Source organism: Balaenoptera physalus (genome assembly GCF_965194825.1).
Source record: "Balaenoptera physalus genome assembly, chromosome: 6".
In the NCBI taxonomy this organism is placed as follows: domain Eukaryota; kingdom Metazoa; phylum Chordata; class Mammalia; order Artiodactyla; family Balaenopteridae; genus Balaenoptera; species Balaenoptera physalus.
The window spans coordinates 80,174,844-80,201,986 of NC_138885.1; the positions used below are offsets into that span (position 1 = coordinate 80,174,844).

The 27,143-nt window shown below is 34.8% G+C and overlaps 1 protein-coding gene across 3 annotated transcripts in view; it reads left to right on the forward strand.

Moving 5' to 3' along the window:
* Nucleotides 1-27,143, forward strand: part of LOC309663212 (uncharacterized protein) — a 499,391-nt gene that overhangs the window by 422,995 nt on the left and 49,253 nt on the right. For 2 of the 3 annotated variants that reach the window (XR_014265151.1, XR_014265152.1), the window contains exons 6-7: nt 13,271-13,369; nt 26,049-26,131. Coding sequence is in view for 1 of the 3 variants with exons in the window: in XM_082466834.1 (XP_082322960.1) it covers nt 13,257-13,369; nt 26,049-26,125 (190 nt within the window). In the remaining 2 variants the exon portion in view is untranslated. Of the gene's footprint in view, nt 1-13,256; nt 13,370-26,048; nt 26,132-27,143 lie in introns of all 3 variants that reach the window. The other variant, XM_082466834.1, reaches the window with a different exon arrangement.

The following is a 27,143-nucleotide window of genomic DNA, read 5'->3' on the forward strand; positions in this document are numbered from 1 at the left end:
TAATTGTGGCTCACGGGCCTAGTCGCTCTGCGGCATGTGGGATCTTCCCAGACCAGGGCTCGAACCCGTGTCCCCTGCATTGTCAGGCAGATTCTCAACCACTGCGCCACCAGGGAAGCCCTGGAGAGTAGGTTTCTGTTAAGCAGAAGGGTCTAGGTAGAATTCACAATGGCTATTCTTTCCCTCCCCCTTCCAGAGCTAGGAAGAGATTATTCTCAGTTCCTTATCATGAGAACCCATTGGGCTTCCTGGAGGGGAAGTCCATGAAAGAGAACGGGATCCTCTGTAACTGCAGCCTTTAGAATTTTCTCACTTTCTCACACTAGTCTGTACTTAGTCTCCAGAAATTTGTCAAAATTATTAGTTAAGGAAATAGTTCTACCAATGTATGGTGTTGAGGATCTTCTGCCTTATGTAAGCAAATCTTGGATAGTGTATCTCTCTGAATTCATCTTTCTCTCTAGATTTCAGGGTGGTGGTTTTCTCTGAAAATTCTGTTCTCCGATATAGAGTCCTAATCATATTAATCACATGAGAAAGTCGTTGATTTTGTCCAGCATTATCCTGTAAGGAATGGAGTGACAATTTTCAAACTCTTTATATGCGGGAGCTAAAAAATGAAAGTGGTATAACCACTTTGGAAAACAGTTTGGCATTTTTTTAAAAAGTTAAATATACTTCTACCATATGACCTATTCATTCTACTCCTAGGTATTTTCCCCAGGAGAAATGATAACATGTCCATGCAAAGACTTGTACACAAATGTTCTTAGTAGAATTGTTCATAATATACAAAAAGTGGAATCAATACAAATGTACATCAATTGGTGAATGGATATACAAATTTTGGTATATCCAATGCAGTAGTATCCAATGGAATAGTACTCAGCAATAAAATTAACTGTTGATACATGCAATGACATGGATCAATCTCAAAATAATTATGAGTGAAACAAGTCAGACAAAATAATCTATTGCATGATTCCATTTTTATGAAGTTCTAGAAAATGCTAATTAATCTATAGTGACAGAAAAAAAGATTAATGTCTATATATGGATGAACAGGATGAGGAGGGTTAGTTAGAAGGAATTACAAAGAGCACAAGGAAATTTTGGGGGGTTATGGCTATGTTTTCATCTTGATTGTAGTGATGGTTTCATAGGTGTATACATATTTTAAGACCTATCAAATTATACTTTTAACATACGCATTTTACTGTATATCATAGCTCAGGAATGCAGCTAAAAAAAAACTAAACTCCATAATTTCTTTGACACTTCTCCCATCAAAGGGTGGAATGTAAGTTTCCATCCCTAGATTATCAGCCTACTTTAATTAATTGCTTTTAACCAGTGGAATGTGGAAGATTTGTACCTTGATGTCTTTCAAGGCTAATTTGGAAAGGTGATACACCTTCTGCTTGCCTCCCTCCCCTTCTCATGATGCTTTTCCTTGGACCCCCACCACCATTTTGTAAGCATAGAAAGCCACATGTAAAGACAATATTGAAATGTTCTGGCCAAAGGCCCAGCTAACATTCTAGTGAACAGCAGCATCAATTCTCAATTGTATGAGTAAATGGTTACCCACATGACTCTGGTCCCCAACCTTCAAGCTGCCTCAAGTGATGCTGAGTGAAGTAGCAATGGGTTCTTCCTATATAGTCTTGTTCAAATTGAAAATTCATAAACAAAATAAATAATTTTTATTTTAGCCATTAAGTTTTAAGTAGGTTCGTTATCCAGCAGTTGATAGATAGAATAGGTATCTACTGGCATTATTTGTCTTTCTCCGTTCTCTGTTACTATAATAGATGATGTGACTTCTGGTAAGTGTATGTGTGAGTATGTGTGTGGGAGGATATTGACCATTTAAAATGTGCCAAAGAGCAGATTCTAAAATCTATCAACATATACCCTGTTAATATGACAATTTCATGCAAATCATCTTTCAGGCTTTTATTTCAAACACCTGAATCTTCTTTGAGGGAATCCGTGAGATACTACTAAATTTAAATTACATTAAGAAATAAAACAGGAAAGAATTATATCTGCACTGAACTTAAGGAGAATCAAGCCTTCCTTCTAAATCTTCTAGGATTAAAATAAATATAAAACACTTTTTTGGATCCCATATATTATATGCTCATTTATCATAAAAAAAAAGTTGTCTATACATGCTAAATCATAAAGGGAATTAATATGTTCTACTTCTATTTTTGAAAACCAATATTTTTAATTCTTATGACAAAGTGATTAGGCTATTTTGAGGTTGGTTTGCATTTTTAAGCTTTGCTTTATTACAGATATTTTCTAATTCCTTGATCTAATAAATTGAATCTAATTTCTGAAGTCACTCCTCTCCATATTATTCAGAACATCTGACCCAAAGTATAACCACATGTTGTGGGAACCACTATCATCACCTAAACCCAGTGTCTATTTGAACTTTTAGGCTAAATTTTATGGCCATTTGGCTCTTCCCACTGTTACCTAAGTTGTGTTTATATCAGGGTAATCAGGAGAAAGTTCATATAAACTATGACATTAATGTGGATTTTCAAGTGGGGATAAACTTTTAATAGGTATTTTCTTGAGCCATATAAAACCATATGGCATTTTGTAGATAAAAACGAGTATTTAATGCTAATTTCACATAGTTCTACCTTATTACATAGAATGGCAAAATCCTCCCTAGTGACAACAAAGGTTAGCATAGCATTGGAATTTTTAGTATTTCTGAAGACTAAGTATGTGAGGTATGTGAATCTCATCCGAACTTTCGTAAGATTAAGGAGATCGTTCTGGTCTGCACTACCATAGCTTAGAGGTGAAGAGCATGGGTTCTGAGGTGGATCACCTGGAATTGATTTCTATTCCATTCCATACGACATGTCCCTGGGCAAATAAGTTAATTTCTCCATGATTCAGTTTCCCCATCTATATAGTGGAGTAACTAATGACGCCTTCACCATGAGATGGTTGTTACTATGTAAAATGTTAATTTATGTAAGAATGCCTAACATATAGAAAATATTAAATAAATAATTTTTGACATTAAAAATAGAACTAATACAGGTAAATATTTCCATTCATTACACAGAACATCCCAACAATGATCTGATGGACAAATTAAAACACAGATTTTGAGAATTATGGAACGACTTGATAGTAGGCAGTGGTGTTTATATAACAAAGAAGTTTCACACCAAAAAAAAATCTTAAGCCTAAATACCCACTTTTTCCAGTTGTGTCCAAAGGGACAGTTACTATTGTAGGTTGAGAGCACATTATGAATTATGGAAAGCTAAACATATTCCTAAATACATATCACTACATAATATGTAATAATTATTACATATTAACAATATTACTAACACTCAATTTACTATAAGTAGCTGTTCCTTGGATTACAAATCAAATGTAACCTATGAAAATCAAAATCTAAATATACATTTGAACTTGAGAAGAATTAAACTTATATATAAGGTAAAAGGTTTAGTTTCAAATTGAGCAGATTTGTTTTTTAAGACAAGTGTATAAAACACTTGTATGAGACAAAGCTGACCAAATGTAGGCCAATTCCTCACAGTTTATTATCCTGGAAAGGATTAATTGTGTCAAAATTTCATACTGATCTCCTGAAAAAAGGAAAGAAATAGCAGTGTACATTTTTTTTGGGGGGGCAGGTGCATAAAAAGACTTGGGAATATATAAAACTCCCAATTATCATTTTACATGATCCAAATCTTGGATTGTAAAAACATAGCTCACCTTTAAACACATATTCAATCAGTCAGTCAATAACATGCATGTACAGAGTTGGTTAAATAGTATTTCAAATTGTTGACATTCTGAAAATATTTCCTCAACAGTTAATTTACATTTAAAAATGAAGATTAAAAAAAACCTTTATTTTGATTATTAGTGATAGTGAGCACAACATAAACTAACATTCAAATTTGATTAGATCTGAAGGAAATTTCATTTTTAATCTCCCTAAAAAAAAGTCAAGATTTTTTTTATGGAACATATATTATTTACAACAAATGTTACAAATTTTAATACATCCTAAAACAGAGACATCAATCAACTCCACACAGCATTAACCTTTGTAATCCTGGCTAGGGGCAGCTAACTCAATTATAGGAACAAAGCAAGTAACGGTAAGGAAATGAAAAAGCCAGTTATTTTGAGAAAGGAAGGTGATTTCTCCCTTAGGATAAAGTGGCAGCTTCTCAGCTCCAAATAATTGCTGTGTGGCTCTGTTGGAATGTTGTGATGTGGGATAGAGTTAAAACTTCACTTTTTCACAAGAAACTGGAAACCCATCATTTCTCTGCTTTTTAATGTTGGCAGCAATTCTAAAGAATTTTAATTGTGATACAGGACGAACAAAACATCTCTGCAGGCCAAATTAAGCCAACTGACCACCAGTTGGTGTGTCCACACCAACACTCATCATATTTTCCTGCCTCTGCAGGTTTGCTCATCACCTTCCCTCAGCTGAGAATGCACTTTCCACTCAGATCACTGCATGTGAACCTCCCAGCTAAATATTCACTGTCTGCATGAGCTCTTTCCCCTGGGTTAAAGATGGAAATAATGCCTGCTTCCCTAGTGTTTGTCAAACACTTCCTCAGTGCTTGTCTACCACTCGTATCACAGATCTTACATATAATTGATTTATATCTGTGCCTGATTCTAAAACCATAAAAGCATGATTGATTTCTTATGAAATTTGATATCTACATTCATTTAGTACAATACCTTTTACGTAACAGTGTTTAAATATACAATGAACGAATAAATTCTAGCATTAGTCTCTTCAAAATAAGCTAATGTAGAGTGGTGGATGTCAAATGGAAACATTATAATAATTTCTAACATTTTAAAATAACTGCATAAAAGATTTATATTTTAACTTCATCTGAATTCATGGGGATATGTATTGAGGCAGTGGGGAGTACGTAAGCACACACAAATGGATATTTAGGCTTAAACCATTTTAATAACTGACAGTAACAGTTCTAAAAATAATCCTTTAAATTAATACAATGAAATATGTTTAATGCCTCAAAGGATCAAAAAGCAATATTTTTCCAAATTTATATTTGAAATAATAGAACTATCTTATATGATTTAATACAAATGATACAGCTTTATCAAACTTGATAATTTGTATTTGAATAGCAGTCTAAAATGGCTCATTACCTTCCTGTGAATTATTTGATATTGACCTTCACTTAGCCAATGACACTGATTCATTTCTTGAGCTCCAAGTTACAGAAAAAACCTTTATTGAACACACATCCTACCTCTATCCTTTTCCATTGTGCTATATTTCAAACCTAACAAAAAGAACAAAGAAATCAAGTTTCAAAGGTACTAAAATCCCCTATAAAGAGGAGCTATAGAGCATGATTTTCAAGAGCAATTTAATAATTACAGATTTCTGAAATAAAACTAACAGCAACATAATAAATTTAGTATCCTACATGTGGAGTTCATTTATATTTCCAAGACTCATAGGCGATGAAATCTTGACAAGCTCTAAATGTTAATGCAGTGAGCTCTTAAAAACATTCATTTCAGACCAATTCTTCAGCCAGACACTGGCAAAAGTCTAATGTTTAAGACAACAGTATTTCCCTTATTTTATATAGTGCTACCTACTTTACAATAAAGATAAGTTACCTACTTACTTCTCATGTATTATCTCATTCGATAAATACAACTCTGCTAAGGAGAAAAGGGAAAAACCTGATATCCACTTTAGAATGGGAAACCAATTATCAGGAAATGAGGTGACTTGCTGAATCTTAACTGTTAGCAAGCAGTGGAGGCAGGGCTAGGCCCTGAGTCTCCTGATAACATCTCTAGGGTTCTTTACACTCTACCCTTTAGCTTATCACAGATGTAGAGTACAATCATGGAGCATATTAATATAATATACACTTTGTAGCAAGAGTGGGGTGGGGGTTATCTAATCTTTTTTATTTTAATTTAAAGAAAATCTTGCTAAACTTACCAAGGAGAAATTAAAGTCCATTTCTGCATAATAGGACCTAGTGGAGCATTTGTTAGTGCTTTCTTGGCATCTACTCTAACTCTTCCCCAGTAGTTCCAGATTGTTATTTAATGAAGGTGTGCTTCTGGGGAAACCAAATCTTCTCAGCTCCATTTTTAGAGCAAGTGTCCTAAAGTAAGACAGTAAGCCAATCAGCACTTCTTTTCCTGTTTCCAGTGATTGGTACTGTTTGGGGCATCTGAACTAAGTTGAACCAATCACTGTGAAACCAAGAGATTTGCTATGAATGATGATATAACTGAAGAATAATGTAGTCTTGGAAGCCTGGGATCACCAGAGGAACATCATTTAAAATACAGCCAATATCTTTTTTTTTTTTTTTTTTTTTTTTTTATAAAGTCTCTTTATTCTTTTTTTTTTTAATTAATTAATTAATTAATGGTTGTGTTGGGTCTTCGTTTCTGTGCGAGGGCTTCCTCTAGTTGTGGCAAGTGGGGTCCACTCTTCATCGCGGTGCGCGGGCCTCTCACTATCGCGGCCTCTCTTGTTGGGGAGCACAGGCTCCAGACGCGCAGGCTCAGCAATTGTGGCTCACGGGCCTAGTCGCTCCACGGCATGTGGGATCTTCCCAGACCAGGGCTCGAACCCGTGTCCCCTGCATTGGCAGGCAGATTCTCAACCACTGCGCCACCAGGGAAGCCCCAGCCAATATCTTTTAAGGTAAATCACAGAGATAAAAACTGAACTCTTAGTCATATCACTGAGCCTTGCGTGACCTACTTCAGTTACATGGGCCAGTAAATTATTTAGGCGAGTTCAAGTCAGGTTTTTAGTTATTGCCAGCGGAAAATGTTCTAATTATTGATGAATTCATCAGTTCTGAACTGAAAGTAGTTCCAGTCATTCTCAGTAATCCATTCATATGTTTAAAAGAAACCGCTCTTAGGGATATGACCAAAATCCCTCAGGCTGCTGTCAGTGAGTATAGTATGCCTACTGACTTTTACTCTATAGAGATTCCTTAATTTCTAGAATTCTCAGTAAAGTCACATGACTATCACTTCTGTAGAAGGAATTTTTGTTTACTTCTTAATTCACACTCTAGGCTTAGTTCCTCCAACTAAATTACCTCAATCCCTTGTCTTTTTAAATAGGTAGGACTTATTTTCAAGACTTTACTTATCTTTATGAGTTCACTCTCATCTCTCATTGATGTATCCCCATAATTATTAAGTGGGCACTACAACTGGATGAAATATAAATCTTGAACTCTATTAAGTATTTGGCGACAATGTAAATTGAGAAAGTCTGTATTTTTTCAAGAATATACACTTCTAGTCATGAAACTTGCTTTTCTAATATCATATGACCTGAAATAAAGTTTCTTTGTATTTATTTCATAGAACAATTCTCATGAATAGTTTTTGATTAAAATAATGATTGGTTCTTAAATTGCAAGGTATAACAAATTCCTTGAGCATTGTTCTTACTTTTTTATCTATTAAATCTGCCCCCTACATTTTGCATGCTCCATTGCTTAATAGAAACATTAATAAATATTTTTACTTAATCACCACATGTTTTTACTGGTCGTCAATTCCATTGTTATAGAGCAAGCAAAGCAAGATTTTTGAGAAAAAAATACATGAATTGAAAACTATTTTGAGATATTAATTCATAATATATCAATGAGTACCTATCATTTTCCTTGACACATAGGGCTATTAGCATTAATAATAAACATTAATGATAGCCACCACCTACTGGGGACTTATGATGAGCCAGACACTAAGTGCTTTACCTATGTTAACAATTCCCTTAATACTTACAATAACCCTACAAGACATATATTCTAATTTGGTCCATTTCTTTTTTTTTTTTTTATATAAATTTATTTATTTATTTTTGGCTGCATTGAGTCTTCGTTGCTGCGCGCAGGCTTTCTCTAGTTGCAGCGAGCGGGGGCCACTCTTCGCCGCGGTGCGCGGGCCTCTCACTGCGGTGGCTTCTCTTGTTGCGGAGCATGGGCTCTAGGCACGTGGGCTCAGTAGTTGTGGCTCGTGGGCTCAGTAGTTGTGGCTCACGGGCTCCAGAGCGCAGGCTCAGCAGCCGTGGCACGCAGGCTCAGTTGCTCCGCGGCATGTGGGATCCTCCCGGACCAGGGCTTGAACCCGCGTCCCCTGCCTTGGCAGGCGTACTCTTAACCACTGTGCCACCAGGGAAGCCCCTGTCCACTTCTTAGATAAGGAAACTAAATGTCTCAAGTTTCTATATAGAACTATTTAAGACTCTTGGCATAGGGTTACACAGCTAGTAAGTGTCCATGGCAGGATTCGAACCCTGGCAGTCTAACAAACGCCATAAAATCTAGGAGCATACACCTAGCTCCAGTTCCCAGGGCTCATGATTTATGGGGTCTTAAATTTACCAAGTGGGTATTAACTGTCTAGAAAAGTCCCAGATGGTGGTAATTTAAGATAGACCTTCTTCACCTTTCCAGAGCTAATCAGCCCTTGGAATAAGGAAAGTAGAGATAGGTACAGAACCAATGGCTACTGAGCATTTATTATTTTAAAGGAATTAGGCATTTTTCTCTTTGAAGTGTAGAATAGTCTGGCCATCTTGGGGTAAACCAGAACATCAGCAAGAGGAGCAGAGTTTACAGCTTTGCCCAGTTCTTCACATGACTTCCCAGATTTACCTCAATATTTTTAACTGAGTGCTTAGAATGGAGGGACTTTGTAACCAAAGTATATCTCAAGTCAAGGCTTAACTGGCAAACAGATCCCAGCTATAAACCAGAACCTTGAAAACCAACTTCTTCCCCAAAGGATTGGTGCTACAACCCATTTGTTATAGCAGCAATTTGAAAGGGAAGAGAAACCTTTAAGCTTATATTCCACCTATTTGAAAATTTAATATAATAATGCTTTTCTACAATTTACAACAAATAGATTTTTACTGAATTGTTTGAGGAATGTTCTTGCTGACTATGATTGTATGGCTGTGTTACAATGTTATTCAGCTACTTGGCTTCAAATTCTGGAATGACTTGAACGGGAAAACAAATGACCTAACTGAGGGCAGAATTTAGTTTATTTGGCTGATGATCAGGGCCTTATATTTTTATAGCTGTTGGAATTCCTTGTTAATATGTTTATCAAATAGCTGTGCTTTTAACCCCTAGAAGGATATGATCATGAGTGTGTCTTTAAAAGGAAAGACTCTATTAAGATTACCATTAAAATGACTATCAACTTTTAAAATGATTGATGTTTAGCTGATGCCTCAATTCTTTATCTCAGAACTTCTAAAAATGTAAGATGACTAGATCCTTAATACCAGACTACAATCTCACTGCTATTGCCACGTGGAATGATAATCAGAGTCAGTCAAAAAATGATCTGTTATTGTGCTAACTAAAATACATCCGTGGAGCCAACTTGCAAGATAGGAAAAAAAAAAAAAAAAGGAAAGGAAAAAAAATTAATGAAGACAACCTTTTGGTTTAAAAACATTAGATAAGAAATTCTATTTGCTCAAATGTTTCCCTTGAATTTATAATTGCTATTATTAACATTATTTTGAAAAGAAAGTCAAGAAATTTTTTTCTTCCTACATAATTTCACCCACACTTCTTTGTTTATATGCTCTAAAATAATAACCATAGCTGCCAGTAGAGGCTTAGGTATTTTATAAACATCAATCAACGTCACAGCTAGAAGTAGATGAATCACAGAATACAGCAGTAAATCCTGAAGTGCCTTTTCTATGACACTAGTCAGTTATTTCATTAAGGAACATTTAAGTAAAAAGCACTGCATCTTTATCAGGGCAGACAAGGGTTATAGAGATGAGGAAAGGAAGGGGAAAAAATAGATTCCTCCAATATCTTATTTGAAAAGAGATTTAGATATGATCCTAACTTTGCTTCTTCACCTTCAGGCCAAACCAGCACAGCTCTTGAGCTCTAGAGATTCTGGTAAACTGAGACAGAAATAGCTGACAGTGTTTGTGCTTGTAGATTGGAAGCAGATGGAGTGATTTGCTCAAATAATATGCTGGTCTCTGATTTCCTCTTATTCTCACGTGTTCTAATGCATGGGGTGAGGTGGAGGATTGGGGTTTCTGGGTTTTTCCCCTCTTAAAGAAAGATTATTTAGCGTAGGAGCCACAGGACGTGGAAGAGTACCCATACAAGTTGTAAGCAGTTGTTTCAAAAGAGGCAGTCCAAAGAGGTGCAAGTGAGGATAGTAGTGCTTTTAAATTGTTTGTCCCTTTCACACCAAGTCTGAAACCGTAAAAGCACGGTGAGTTATTTCCTGACTCACAACAGAAATGGAATAAGCAGAAGGACCCTTGAGCTCTCCTTAGTGGTTAAAGTGTGTTATTAAAGTTTCCTACATCTAGAGCTGAGGCACTGAGCCTAGATAGCATAGAAGTCTCTTCTTGAAAACTGTAAACACACTGTAGTTTCTGGCAGTAAATTAATACTTCCTGTGGACTCTCCAGATTACCTTAAATGTCTTCCATGAACTCCTGTATATCTTGGAATCTATGCAGCTCAGTATTACTCCTAATAACTGCCTCAAGAAGGAAAACTTGTGAAGAGAACTGATAGCTTATCTCTAGAATGCTCTCTCAAAATTGTGTTAGCTTTAAGCTTTCAATATTTGATTCAAGAAAGCAAACCAGTGTCTCATTACAGGACATTGTATACCTAGCTCACCCATATCACTGGTCTACAAACTCTTAGCACAGTGTGGACTTTAATACTCCACAAGGCCTTATGTGAAATATTTTTAATATCATCTTTGCCTAAATCAGAGGTTATCAATGGAAGCACCATCATTTTCTGCTGGCAGTAGTAGAAATGTGCAAAGAAGTCCCTTGATAAAACTAGCAAATCCTCCTCATACATCTTATCTCAACAGGTAAAATTATGTCACATGGTGTGAGTCATCCAAGAGCAGTCAACTCAGAGATCTGGAAAGTATACAGTGTTATTATCTCTATTACCTGGTCATTGTTCCTGTTTTGCTCTGGAAGAGTCAACATCCTTCAGTAAATAAACTGAAGATCTCAAATTTATCCAGGGTAGTGTTGAATTAGATACTTCCATATGACACAGTTAATCCCCAAATGTATCCATGTTTCCTTAAGTTACATACTACTTAAACCTTCATGAAGTAAAGTTTAAATATCAGGAAGAAAAGAAAAATTTATGCAACTGAATAAAGTGATTCAAAAATAATTGCTAGAATTTTTGTAAGCCATTCAAAATAATTAAAACAGTTTCTATCTTAACAAATTTCAAAGGGAGTCTTTGGATTTAGTCTTCAGAGCCAATATTCCATTTGGAAAGCCTCTAACTCACAATAAAAACTGCTGTATTTGTGATTAGGTGAAGTATTTCTTTCAAACTGATAGTTTTTGGAATACCTCTCTGAATTTTTTATAGTTCTGGGATTCCTATAATTTTATCTACTATAAAATGCATACTCTCCTTAAACTGAAAAAGCCAAATCAGGCAACTCTTGCAACTATATTTTTTTTTTCTTCCCCTGAAAGGCAAATTCAGTTATTCTAAACTTTATTCTAGAAGCTTTTTAGATAGTCTCAAAATACAGTCTAATTTATTGTCATGAAAAGAAGTCCTTATCCCCCCCAGATTATAAATATTTTTATATGTTGAATGTCACCTTAATATTATACTAAGCTTCTCTCTCAACAGAGTATAAGAATGAATAATTCAATTTAATATCTTTCATGAGAAGCAAGCAGATTTTAGACACAATTACGCCACTACTGTGTCTAACCTCACTCTCGTCTTACCAAGAAAATGGCTAATAATAGAATAAGCTCTTCACTGTGCTCATTGATCTTGCCTTGATTCCACAAATAGATTCTGACTGTGCTCCAGAATGAACAGTCTTGATATAAATCCTACGCTATTAATGCATCAACAAAGCCTGTACCATAATATTACTCTAAGACTCAGATCCAGGAGAAGTTTCTGGCAGGTGAAATTCCCTTATTGTAGGTCATAGTGCATGAATTAGCCTCACCCTTGTTTTTTTTAGAATATCTGAATAATTTACAAGCTATTTTAGAATAATACCCATATCAAGTAGACAAAATGAGAGTCCTCTTGCATGTTGGTAGTTTTTATTATAAAAAAAAAGATTCAGTATAAAAAACAAATTAAATTATTGGCTAATTTTTGCCAGAAAGAACAATTTAGTATCAATTAAATTAAATTTGAATCATGATTTTTGACAGAATTTGTCAACGCTTAATACTAAATTCCTCTTCTAACAGATTAACTAATTCTACCATTTGGAGATATTTTGTTGTAATTCAACCTGAAAGGTCCACCCCTACCAAAAAACAGAATGGGGGTGTCAGGTACTTGTGGATGTTAACAAACAACAAGGAGATCAAATAACAGTGGCATATCTTAAAAAGAAAAATTATGGCAAAATCAGCTTTTCCATGTTTTATGTTGCAATACATTGAAAATTTGCCCAAAGAACTTGGCAGTGAAAATGTTCTCTTTTGGAAATAAAAATGGCCCTGCCCCCAAGTACTGCTCTAACTCATTTCTCTTTGGAAATAAGTTGGCCCTTTACCACTTGGTTTTAATTCTTTATAATTACTTCTACCTACTTTCTATTATCAATATAACCTATTATTTTTGAAAGAAATTTTTGATTATTTTAAGTATTAGTAACCCTCCAATCCTTAAAAAGTAATAAATTATCACTTTTTAAGTTTTATTTTATTTTTTATATATTTATGTATGTATGTATGAATGCATGTATGTATATATTTATTCATTTTGTCTCATGTTATTTATTGAGAAACTATAACCTGCCCAGGACTGTGTTGTGGACAGAAAAGACCATACTTAAAAAGCTTCCCCCAACTTATTCACGAACTGTGACACCAGGACTCCGCTACCCTGGGACACACCAGCAGACACTTTCTGTATCCTAAGGGGTTTCCTTCAGTCTTGTGTTTCTTAGACGCAGATGCTTTTCCTTCAGTCCTGGGGCAGCTCCAGGTCTGGTCTGAAGAAAGAGCCAAGTCTGCCATCTTTTCAGCTCTTTGTCATGTATATAATTTAGTGTTATGAGTCACTTTAAATCCATTTTGAAATTAGTCATGGTCTAATTGTGTTTTCTTACAAATGTCAAAAATCACACTTAATGTCTTTTTCCAATCTCTTCATATTAGACCACTTTTGGATCCCTGTGTGTAACGTCAGCCACCATCTCCATTCTCCTGTCATCCATCAGTGCCTGAAAGAGATCAGCATCTCTGACTCTTCATCATGTAAGTTGATTGTTTACTAAAAACAGCTACATTCCTTTTATGATATCTGTTTCTTTTGCTCAGAGTAAAATTTCTAGTTTCAGGTCCAGTTTATCTATAAGACAAAGGGCCATAATGATAAAAGTAAACTATTGCCAAAATAAAATAGATTCCTCTCCAGGCTAATATGAGAGGGGAGGGAAAAAATATTTATTATATACAAATTACAGTAACAATTAGAATTTATATTATTTAGATGTTTCCCTCCCTAGGCACTGTCATAATATGAAAATGCCCTAATTTTAGGAATATTTTGAAATTTTAAAATTATTTATAATACATAATTAATGTGATTTGCTATCATTTTGGTTTTTGAATTATGTTCTCAAAAGTTGACTATTGGATTTACATTTATAAATAGCAGCTGTTCAGACTGTGTTAATTCCTAAAGAGCTTTCTTATTAAGTGGAATTAAAGAATTTCTCATTTGCTTATATCTTGTAGTAGAAGATCTACGGATTACTGATATAACTTTTGAAAAAACTATGTGCTCAGATTGCCCTCCAACATCTTTTTAAAAATTAATTATATCTATAGTAATCATCCTTAAATTCAATCTAAATAATCTGTTAAACTTGTTTTGAAATAGTGAACATTTCCAAGGACATTTGGAGTAAATTATTTCTAAGAAAAGCATGAAAATAGTAAAATCTTTTCATGAATAATGTCTTATCAGTATATCCCACTTTCTGTATTTGTGTTTTTTTACCTACTGAAGACCTCCTGGAGGCAATTTATACACTCTGTATATAGAAGGATTTTAATATTCAGTCAGTCATCTCTTTACTTAGGAAACATATGTTGAACTCCATCTATCTGATAGGTAATATGCTAATCAGAAAGAATGCTGAGACAACTGGGAGGGAGGAAACATATTGGGGCATATATAAAGAAAGTTGTGAAAGTATGAATTATATTATAAACCTCTGTATAATATTTAATATATCATACTGTTAGATTATAGTATATATACAAAATATTATAAAATATTTCAAATGTGCAATATAATATGAAGAATGATACAACAAATATCTCTGTAGCTACTGCTCAGGTTTAATATAATTTAGCATTTTCATGTATCACTTCATATTTTTTAAAAAATAAAGCATTACAGATAAAATTGAAGCTGTACAACTCTCTTGGATTCTCTCTCCTTCTTTCCCCAGAAGTAGTCACTACCTTGAATTTCTGTTTCATTATTGCCATTCATCCTTTTATATTTTTAATATATTGGATTCTGAAAGAATACATAGCTTTAATTTTCATATTTTCATACTTTTGTAAATGGCATTCAACTTTATGTACCTTTACTTAATTCTTTTCCCATATCAATATTATGCATTTGAGATTTATCTACATGAAATTAATTCCAATAATTTCCAAACAAAAGCTTTGATTTTGTGAGCATTCTTACGTATGTTTCCCTGTTAGTGTGTGAAAGCATTTCTCCAGGGTGTACTCCTGGAAATGGAATTGCTTGGTGGGGTATAAGGTAAATTTATTCTATAACTTTTCCAGAATGGCTGTACCAATTTACTCTTCTACCAACTGTATAAATGTTTATGTTTTGAATTTTCATCCTTGCCGACTGTTGTATCTTCAGACTTTATATTTTTTGCCAAACTGATGAGCATGAAACAGTAACTTGTTGTTCTGATAAGTGGAGAAATGTGTTCCTTTACATAGATTTATCAGCTTCCTGATTTTCCTCTTGTGTATATATTCACTGTTCCTATTCATAGACTAGTTTTCTATCAGGTTGTCAGGTTTTCTTTTCACATTTAATATTAAAGATCTAAAATCAAGGATACCCACTGATAGCAACTAAAGCACCATATTAGTTGATATTATAGCTTTTAAAGTCCTTAATAGGTGTCAGGAGAACTGAATCAGCTAAAGTATATAAAGCATTTATAAACCTGGGCACATGATATGCAAACAATAACACTTACCCCATCGTCCTCACCACCATCATCATCACCATCATCATCTTCATCATCCTCGTAAGTTACTATCATCATCATCATCTCATTCTCATTTTATTCTTATTCTATATCAAATTACCATACGTGTATATGTTTGTTTCCAGGCTCCATATTTAATCACCGTTTTTCTTCCAGTTATTCCATAACTGGTATATATTTTCTATTACTTTAATTTTATATTTTCTATATGATTTTGTTTAACATGTGTGCTTTATAAGAAGCATATTTTAGGACTTTAGTTTTTTTTTTTTTTTGGACTTTAGTTTTAAATCCACTTATTTCTAACTTTATAGGTATATATATATATAGATTATATAATATTAGACTTCGGGTAAAGCAAAAATAGATATATTTTTGAAATCTGGGATGAATATATGTGTGTAAAAATATAGGTATTCTTCATCTTACTGAAAAAAGTATGTCTCATGTATACATCTCGTATACATCTCATAAATATTTTTTAGGTAGGTGACACTTAAAAAAACAAAAATGGGGGCTTCCCTGGTGGCGCAGTGGTTGAGAGTCTGCCTGCTAATGCAGGGGACACGGGTTCGAGCCCTGGTCTGGGAGGATCCCGCATGTCGCGGAGCGACTAGGCCCGTGAGCCACAATTACTGAGCCTGCGCATCTGGAGCCTGTGCTCTGCAACAAGAGAGGCCACGATAGTGAGAGGCCCGCGCACCACGATGAAGAGTGGCCCCCGCTTGCCGCAACTAGAGAAAGCCCTCGCACAGAAACGAAGACCCAACACAGCCATAAATCAATAAATAAATACTTTAAAAAAAAACAAAAACAAAAACAAAAATGGGAGGCCAAATGGGAGGCCCTTGCCCAAGTTAAACAACTGTATGTGAATGATGAGGGGCAGAATAGATTTGAAAATTTATCATGCAATAAAAATGTTTTCAGTGTGTCCTTCATAAAAGTATTAATTATTTCATACAGCTTTATGTAATACCGTTTTAAAATAATTAGCTTTCCATATATTTTGAGACAACACAAAATGAGTTAAATAGCTTAACTACATGTGAATAATTTCTATCTATAATTATTCAAGATTGACCATATTTTCACAGCCTCTCTTTCCTCTTTCCTTTATGGACTCATACTTAATCTTGAAGGTCATACATCTGTCTCTTAGTCTTTATTGTTTTACATTTGCATTATTATAGAAATTAAATGAAAAAAGTGTCAGGTAATAAAACACATTAAGTGCAGTATGCCCAAGGATACAATATTGAGCACAGCCTCTGCTATTACTTTAAAAATGAATACTAAAATAACAATGCTACTTTGGTAGGTAGATGGAGAACATTTTCTAATAGGCTTGCCATAAAATGAGAGATAATTATACTGACCTCACAAGATTTCTGTGGAGGATAGCTAATAAACTATTGAAAACTATTCAAATATAAAGTTCTTCAAGACTATGTTATAATCAGGATTATTGTCAAAAAGTGTAAAAAATGTATATGATTTCTTGACAAAATTAAATCTAACAATGAGAAAAATAGATACTCTACACATTATTTGGTTTTTTCAAACAATGACCCTGCTCACTTGATAAAAAAATGCTCAGACCCATTCCCTCTAAGAGGCTGGGCATAATAGGTTTAATGTCAGAGTCTGGATCAACAAAACAACTGCTGTAATTACAGTTATTTCACCATCATCATTACAGTTGAAGCAATTTGAAGAATTAAGCATTAAAAATACCAGACATTTAGAACATCGGAAAGTTCTATGACTGAAAATGTCTACTGGCCTTAAAAAATGTAATTAGCATGTCTCATTCCAACCTCCAGAGCCTTGTCAACATCTTATTTTGTCCATTAAACTGTAAGAGTAAGAAAGAGAAGATCATTAATCAAATTGGTATCATGAATATGTATGTATAAATGACAAATGTATGTCCAGTGAAACCCCAAATGGATGTGCAGGTAAGATTTAGATGACAAATGTGGAGAAAACCCTAAAGCAGTGCTGAACATTTTAGATCTTTAAAAATTCAAAAGATGACCTTTAAAAAGGTAGTCCTCATATGGTTTTTAGAGGATATAAATTCAAGCATTAAAATTTAGTCATGTTAGTACTCATAAAACAAAACTATAGGTATCAGACATGATTATCTTAATCAAAAGATATAGGTGGAAAACTCATACAATCTGTTAAATAAAGAACATGACAATGCCTTAAATTTCTGACATTTTCATTTTCTTCAAAATTTTTATTTCAGATAACCCTGATCCTGAAATTAAAACATTTTTGCTTCAATTTTTCTGAGTATCTCCATCTTGTGAAATCTATTGTCCATTCCTTTTTACCACCTTTAACGGTCTGGTATACAACCACTATGTCCCTTTGTTTATTATACCCAGGCATACTATCACTGAAATAGAAGCAGCTGATCATTAGCCAGCTCTAGAATTTTGCCTGGACTGCTCCTTTACTGCAGTCTACCACCAGTGACACTTTGTTTTATTTTGTCTTGTTTTTCACTTTCCCATTTGAATGAGGTTTTTGTCTGGGGGGTTTACTATTTGGGAAACCTAGGTTAACACCATAGCTACAGTAAAATATACTTTCATTACTACACTTTCATTACTACACTTTCATTATTACCTCCAAAATGTATGTTTCTCCACTATCAACCATTTTCAAAAACTAGATTCTATGTTTACTTACAATAGTGACTGTCACCTATACTTCAGAGTAAAACTACCTTTATTCCTTTTTTGGTGTTAGAGAGTATGCTCAAAAAAATATGCACACACGTAGCGGTGAGTGCATGTATGTGTGTGTGTATATGTTTGGGGGGATGGGACATTACTAGAAGTCTTCAGATGAGAATATTTCAAGGCTAAGGCCATTATCATCATCAAATAACCCAGCATTTCTGCATGGATGGATCATGGCATGCAGTTGAAAGGTGATGACTTAGTAGTCCTTTGATGCTTAGTTTCCAAATTTGGGAATGTTAACTGGGACAAGATTTCCTTTATGCCAAGGTCAAAATGTATCTCCCAACTCTGGAAATGAGTGACATTTGGAAGTGCTTTGGCAGGTACTCTGGCAGCACAGACTATTTGGCAACAGCAGCTATGATAGCAGAAGCAAAGAAGCTACAAGCGAAGCAGCGGGAAGACCCAGAGTAGCCTCAGAGGAGGCTCTGGGTCTGAAGTGAAAAGATGCAGCAAAGACTAGAATCTCTAAGGGGAACTATGATGTGTTCCATTGACCAAACTGCTCTCTCTCTGCTAACAGGTAACAAACACTTTAAGGCACCAGAACATTGCTGAGAAAGTGAAAAGTGAAGGAACTGAATGAACACCAACACTGAAGAAGGGAGTAATTCTCAGTCATGACTGACCATCAAAATTTTATTCAAAATAAAACCCCAGGCTCCATTTCCAGAGATTCTACTTCATTAGGGCTTAGGAAACTAGGAGCAAACTATAAAGGGACTTGTAGGCCACGATAATTTGGATTTTACTCTGACAGCAAGAGGAAGCTATTTTAAGCACTTGAAGCAAGGAAGCAACATACTTTCATTTATATTTAAAAACTGACACTCTGGCAATTTTGTGGAGAAAAATATGTGATAGAAGAGACCAATATAAAAGCTATTGCTGGAGTCTAGGAGACAGATGATTATGGCTGAGAATAGCGTAGTGCCAACAAGGTGAAAATTTGTCAATGGATTTCAAATATATTTGGCTAGAAAAGACAGTATTTTCTGATAGATTGAAATGTGGGAATTAGGAAAGCAAACAATGAGGGATAACTCCTAAATTTAAAAGAATTAGCCTACATTTAAATATGCTGAATAACCCAAACTATCATTGTCCCTATTAAAATTATGAATAAAGCAGGCAAGCTCCAATGCCATGGCTTTACAGGTCATCTTGGCCCTGAGAACAGTGGGGACCTTTTTAAATTCTGAGAATTAAGTTTATTTTAAAGTATGAAGAGTACTGTATAGCACAGAGAACTATATTCAATATCCTATGATAAACCATAATGGAAAAGAATATATTTAAAAAAAGAATGTATATATATGTATCACTGAATCACTTTGCTGTACAGCAGTAATTAGCACAATATTGTATATCAACTATACTTCAAGAAAAATTTATTTTAATTTTTTTAAATAATAAGAATAAAATCTAGGTGAAAACTCAAAAAAAAGGTAAAAGGAGTAAGTACTTACGCAGTATAATTTTGGGAATACCACATGATTATCAACTCCCAGCGACTAACATAACACTGTAAGAAATGTCCATCACAGAGAAAATAATACTTGTTCACTCCAAACTTATTGAGCATGAAATATATATTTTGAAAAATATATATTATCTTTAGAAAATATTTGAAAAATACATGTTACTTTAGAATAGGGAAAAGCCCTGGCAAACATCTATAGTCTCTTTCTTTACTACAATATTTCCCAAGGTGTTGTCTGCAACATGTTAATGGGTTACATAAATAAGATTGATTATCAAATAAGTTATGAAAAATAATTTAATTTCTTTACTATGGGATTTTTTTAGTGTTTTTCTGTGTTAACGTGCATGGATATCTTGAAGAAGTATGTAAACATTTTCCAAACTCATTTAAAAATTATTACTTTAGAGATGCATATCATTCTTTAATACCAGAAAGGTAAGGCACTTTTGAGAGGCAAGAAAGGTCAAAGGGAGATGGGCAATGTTGCTTTCCTCTGAGATAAGTTTTAGTCTCTATCAGTCTCTTAGGTTCTTATCCGTTTAAGGCCAGTCTTATCTCCAGGGGCTAAAAACATCATATTGTATTTCTCTTTGGTCCCCATTTTGACTCCCTTTGGGCTCTCTCTCCCACTTAAATGGTGAGATGAGACAGCCAGGGCTGTGGTCCTGCCTTGGAGGCACCCTGGACTGAGAAGAGCTGGCATGAGAGGCTCTTGGTTTTGGAGAAAATTATCTGGCTTTTCGTTCTAGTCCTTATGCTCATTTGCTTGTTTTCTGTCAACAAAATTGACTTTTCTCATCAGAGGATAGGATTAATGGATATGAGGACAATACGTCCTTTACCTTCTTGAACTTAGGCTGGCCTTCAGTGAAGCCAGGGAATCCTTCATTTGATCCTGCCAGCTAAGATAAACCTTCCAAAGCTGTTTTGGTCTCAACCTAATAACGGTTTGTTAACTAGACCACCAAATCTGTGCTACATTTTCCTCAGGCATCTTATAGGGCAATAGGAGAAAAATTAAGGATATGTTATTAGTGGACCAGGTCATCTATCTCTCTCATCTCAATCAATTTTCACATTGATTCCTAAAAAGTAGTTCTTGATGAATCATTCTCCTGTTGTCTTTATATTTCTTATTATCAGCACTATCCTCATAGTCACCAAATTTCAAAATCTTGTACATTTCCTTCCCCATCTCCAACCACTAATTTAATGTCATTTCTTTTAAAAAGTTTCCCTGATTTTCTTAGTTTGGATATGCTGTCCCTTTTATGAATGATCTGTTGTTTGATCATTGTCAATGATCTTCACTTGTCAATGAGCTCATTGAGGGAAAGGACTGAGTTGTTCACCTTAGTGTTTCCAGAAACCCATGTAGGAGTCAATGTATTTTGGCAAAAAAATACAGGAACAAAGATGCAAATGAGTGAATAAATAAATTAGCATATGAAAGAAGTCAGATTTATCTCTGTAATAATTTTCTGAGCCATTCTTAATGATATTACTCTTCTACCTCAACTATAGCCATCACCTTCTGTAATGAGTATCTTGTTCTTAGTCTCTCCCATTTCAATTTCTTACATCCTCTGTTGTCTGACCTATCATTACTGCATCATCTGCCTAATTATTTCATCTTTCTGTTTAAACACTCTCAATGACTCCCCAATGATATAATCCATGATAAGATCCAAACAGAAATAGACACACTCTCAATTTCTCTGTCTTATTATAACACCTGGAATGGGATGAACTATTCAAACTCTCTTGCATGGTGTCTCTGGCTCGTCATGAGTCTATTGTCTTCTCTAAGCTGTTTTTCTGCCAATCAGATTCCTGAGCCCATTTTCATTTTCTGGTCATGGCCATCATGGCCCCTTCAGATTCTTCTCCTAATAATGACAGTTGCGCTTCAATCTCCACCACCCACTGGCCTAGTCTCACTGTATTTCTTTTTTTTCTTTTATAAACTTATTTATTTATTTTTGGCTGTGTTGGGTCTTCGTTGCTGTGTGCAGGCTTTCTCTAGTTGCGATGAGCGGGGGCTACGCTTCGTGGGCTCTAGGCGCGCGGGCTTCAGTAGTTATGGCTCGTGGTCTCTAGAGTGCAGGCTCAGTAGTTGTGGTGCATGGGCTTAGTTGCTTCACAGCATGTGGGATCCTCCCAGACCAGGGCTCGAATCCACGTCCTCTTCATTGGCAGGTGGATTCTTAACCACTGCACCACCAGGGAAGCCATCACTGTATTTCTTAATTCAAACTCACTTGCTCAGCTTGATTATTTGCACAAAATATTGAATAGTATTTGCATAAAATATTTGTTTTCTGAGAACATGGCAGGAGGCAGGTTTTTATGACTAAGGAATATGACCAATAAGAACCACTCCTTTAGGGCTTCCCTGGTGGTGCAGTGGTTGAGAATCTGCCTGCCAATGCAGGGGACACGGGTTCAAGCCCTGGTCTGGGAAGATCCCACATGCCACGGAGCAACTAGGCCCGTGAGCCACAACTACTGAGCCTGCGCGTCTGGAGCCTGTGCTCCACAACAGGAGAGGCCGCGATGGTGAGAGGCCCGCGCACCGCGATGAAGAGTGGCCCCCGCTCGCCACAACTAGAGAAAGCCCTCGCACAGAAACGAAGACCCAACACAACCAAAAATAAATAAATAAATAAGTAAATTTATTAAAAAAGAACCACTCCTTTAGTAGCACTGAAAACAGAGCAGATGATCTAGAAATGGGATATGGAATGAAAGGCACTGGTGCTGGATCCAGTCTGCATGGCTAGCTGCTACAAGCTGTGTGTCCTTGGGGCAAGTTTCTTAATCTCTTGTTACTTTAATTTCTTCATTTGTATACTGGTGATTCTAATAAGACCGACCTCAGATGTGAGGGCGATCTGGCTGCAACATCAGTCACCCGATTGATCGCCAGGTTAGATTTGGCTTATCTGGCTAAGCAGGTGTCTCCACTGCTCCATGTGCATCTGCCCTGAACCTGTACACTTGGTGGAAGAGGACAACCTTCCCCAGTAGAGGAGGGTGGTTGTATGGTCACATGTATACCAGTAGCTGCACTCCCTTGCTAGAACCTCCAAACAAGATTTCTAATAGAACCAACCTAATAGGATCGTTGTGAGCATTAAAAGACTATATATACATAAAGTACATCGAATAACACCTGACCTATAATAAACACTATAAAGTGTTAAAGGGTTGACTATTATCTAACTCCATCAAGACCCAGGTTAAATGAAACTTCCAATCCAACTTATCTCTACACGCTACTGGAACAACTAAAGCACAGCTATTAATTCTTCTCCTCTGGGATTGTCCTCCCTCTATTATACTAGATGATTCAGGCTCTCTCTCTCTCTCATGTTCTTATTTGCTCCTCCCACCTGGGAATAACACGTATCAAGTATGTGCTTAATTTAACTCTATTTAAAAGGAAATCTCAGCTTTAAATTATGTATTTTGGCAAATATAGTACTTTCACGGTTCTCAGGAGGTGTGTTTAATATTAAAGAATATGATTAGATTTTTGTTATCCTTTTTTTTTCCCAACTTGCAAATTGCTCATCTGAAAAGGGAAATTCAACACCTCATCTGGACTGTTGAGTTTACTCTGTACCAAGCTGAAGTCTTCTTCCTTATTTATTAGACAAAGATAGAGTTAATGCACACAATTAATACTGGCAAAGTCTGATATTCCAGCTCATCAGGTTCCTATTATAAATAATTATTTTATGGAAGACTTGCAGTTGTTTAAACTAGATGAATAATTGTAATAAAATGCCCAACTTACTAGTTAAAAGGATCAATTACTTGAACAGTTAAAGGAGAGTATTAACTCTAATATAGTTGTTGAAGTTGTATAAATGTTCATTAAACTTTATGAATAATAATATTCAAGTCTCTTTTGTCTCAGGAAATATTTGTTTATGACAGATGCTTAGTTTCCAATGCCATTCATTTTTAGAAAGGAGAGAGAAAATGGTCAAGTGATGTTACAAATTTAAAAATGCAAGATGTCCTAATAGATAGACTCTTTATTGTATAAATAATCCCATTTATGCCTAGTAGTGGTCAACATGTAGATTCTGACCACTCCCTCTTTTAGAATTCACAATATATTTTTGGTACAGCTTGAAAGTAAAACTTTACCCCCTTCTTTGAATAGCCATATACTGCAGAGGCGTTTCATTGTCCAGAGACCCACTAGAGTTTTATCTATCACAGATATAGAATCCCAACTCATCTTCACATCTAATTCAAGACCCCATTGGTTGATTTTTAAAATGAATTATTATATGACATAAATGAGAATGAATAGGAATCCTGAAAAACGAAATAATAGTGGCCAAGAGAAAACTCCCATCTGGTATAGGGTATCGGTGCTTTAAATGTGAAAATGCCATTATCAGTTGTTCTAAAACAAACAACAAACTCTGACTCTAGTTAACCAAAACTGAAAAGTGGGAATGACATAGGGAAACTGAGACAATCAACAGCAAGGCTGAAATACAAGGCTGTAGCAGGAACTGAAATGTAGATTACACAGGATTTGGCCATTTTCCAGATGGATGCCCACCGCTGCCACCACTGGCACTGAGAACTTGGCCCATATGTAGCTAGACACTCACTGCCCCACCATCATACTCTCCACTCTGCCAGTGCCATCTCTGGCTGGCTTTACTCCAAATGATCCTCAACTGAAACATATTCACCATAGATTCCTACATTTCAGAGGCTGTTTTTCACCTGTTGAAAGTTAAATATGATTTTAACATACTGAGTGAATTACAAATCATTCCCATAGACAATTGTGAATGTTTAAGTAATTATTACAAATACTGTTCAGTGTGTATTTGGGTGTGTGTATGTGTGCTTGCTTTTATAGTTTTAGGCTTTTTAAAAAGATTTTCCCAACTCTCATAATCTACAGCAAGCTAGAGAACCTAAAGATGATCTGGGGGAAAAAACAACAATATAGAATTACCAGTTTATGTTTTAGTAGTGAAAACAGTCAAATAGTTCAGAAAGAAGACAGTCAATAATCATATAAGTAAAAACTTGCACCTCTTAAAAATGGTCAGTGGAACTGGGGAAGAGATGGCTCTTTAAATATTGTGAATCATCTTTAAATATATAAATATACATTTAATGTAAACATATAATCATGTATAAAGAGCAGTTACATTTGATATACACAAAGGTTTAAAAAGGAAGCAATGAGATTAATTTTAGAAGAGTTATTTTGGAGTAACAAGTTATTCATATCAATGAGACTATACATTCAGTGTTATTTTTTTCCAGTAAAAATGAATTTGGATTAATATTTCCTTATGTAATCAAGGGGAAACATGGCAATTAGTAGCTGTAGCAGGAAAGTCATCTTATAACAGCAAAGCAGACTGGGCCATACAGATGCACAGTGTCCAATCTATTGAACGCAGCTGTCATATATGCAGGCAGTGGTGTGCTGCTAAATGTTTAGCAATCAGCTTTCTGATTGTAGCTTCAGCATGAATGTTGGTTGATATTTTTATTTACATTAAGTAAAATGTAAATGATATAAAGATGTACACCAGAACCTCAGGTGTTTGTCAGTGATGTGAATGACTCTTTTACTTAATTAGGCAATAGCTCTTGAATAGTGGAAGAATATTTCCTTCATTTTTTTTATTGTTCACATTGAAAAATCTACAAAATCCCTACCTTTTTAAGTTGAGACTTCATTATTAACATTTTAACCCATTATATATATATAATTTGAGAATGTATTCAAATTTGTAAGTTCATCAAGATATTTTTAGTGAATGTATAGATCTAGTTTACACATGTATTAATATAGTGATTCAATTTTTAACTTATCTTTCACCAAATAAATTTAAACAATATAAATGGATATAATGATACTATGGTGATGGTATTTTATATATTTATATACAAATACAAGATATTTTTCAATAACTGGGTTACTTGACACTTTGTTAAAATTTATTTTATTAAGTAGTAAGAAAACAATATAAAATAAGTCACTAAAGTGTGATTCTGGATCTCTTTCTGGTCAGGATCTCTTTGAGAATCTAATGAACATATAGATATACATATAATATTTTAAATTAAATATCTGAGAGTTCAATAATCCCAGGAGAAAAAATGCACATAAACACATATATATATATACTCAATTTCCACCTGATGCAAACATTTTTATTTATCTTGTTGAAAAGCAAAAACATGCTAAGTTCTTTTCCATAGCCCAAATAGATTCATACTTGAAATGGATGAAAAGCACAGCATGAATAACTAACACAATTTAAAACTTCCTATCTTTTTCCAGCAAATTAAGCCAAAGTATCTAATCAGTCCAATGTTTTTAAATGGAGTAAACCTGATCTAATTATGTGGTTTCTTTCTTTTTAAAGCATGGCTTGGCGGAAGATGTGACTCATTAAAAGTTGTGATGCACCCTGCCAATAAAATCCAGCAGATTGTGCGTTAGAGCCAGGTAATTAAGTTAATATATAAAACACATAAACTCACAATTTAAGCTTCTAATTAATCAAAAACCAAAGGTAAGACAAATACTTGAAGCCAGATGATATTTTCAGCATACACACATACTATTTTTTAAAAAGGGGAAATTAATTCATTATTTTAGCACATGTAACACCTTAAATGCTAAAGCAGAGGAAAATTTTCTCTTAACCTGTTAAAGAAGGCATTCATACTGAAGCAAAAATGATATTAATAGCATTGTCCCCAAACATAAAATTATGCCTAAAAACCAGGATAATAGCATATAAGAATAATACAAATTTTTTTCCTATTTCCTAGACTACAATCTAAAATAGTGACAAAAGGGGAGAAAGCTATTGTTATGTATATATGTCAGGATTTTTAACCACCAATATTTGAATAGTCTTCCAATTTGGGAGCAATCTTCCATCACTTGAATATTCTTTAGGAGGCAATGTTCTGAATTCCAAGAGAAAGCCAAGGAGTTAGTACCTCTCTTTACCACATGGAATTGAAGCTATATTTGCTTATATATAATGTATGCTCAGATAATTGGTGCTCATAATAGCAGTCTTGATGGTGAGGTGAAGATTTGGGCAGAGTTTAGAAGTCAATCACAGTAGAGTCAGGGAGAGTTCAGTTTCTGGATCCTCCTGTGTCTGGGCAAGTATACAGACCAAACATTTATTGGGTCATGAATGTAATCATGACTTCTGCTGGCTACCTTTACTGGTATCTGCCAATATCCTGATTTTTGTTGTTGGTTCTGAGAGTTACTCCATATCCATCAAAAATTTCATTTTGGACTTAATTTAGAAGTGTTTTCTGTTGCTTAAAACCAAACATTCTAACAAATACACATTTATAGGATGAGGAGACTAAAAATTTGTGGCCATCATATGAAGCTAATGATAAAAGTACACTATATCAAAATAAAATGTAACACATATCAAGAAGAAAAGATAAATGTAAATAAAGCAGAAAGATGGGAGAAATAGCCT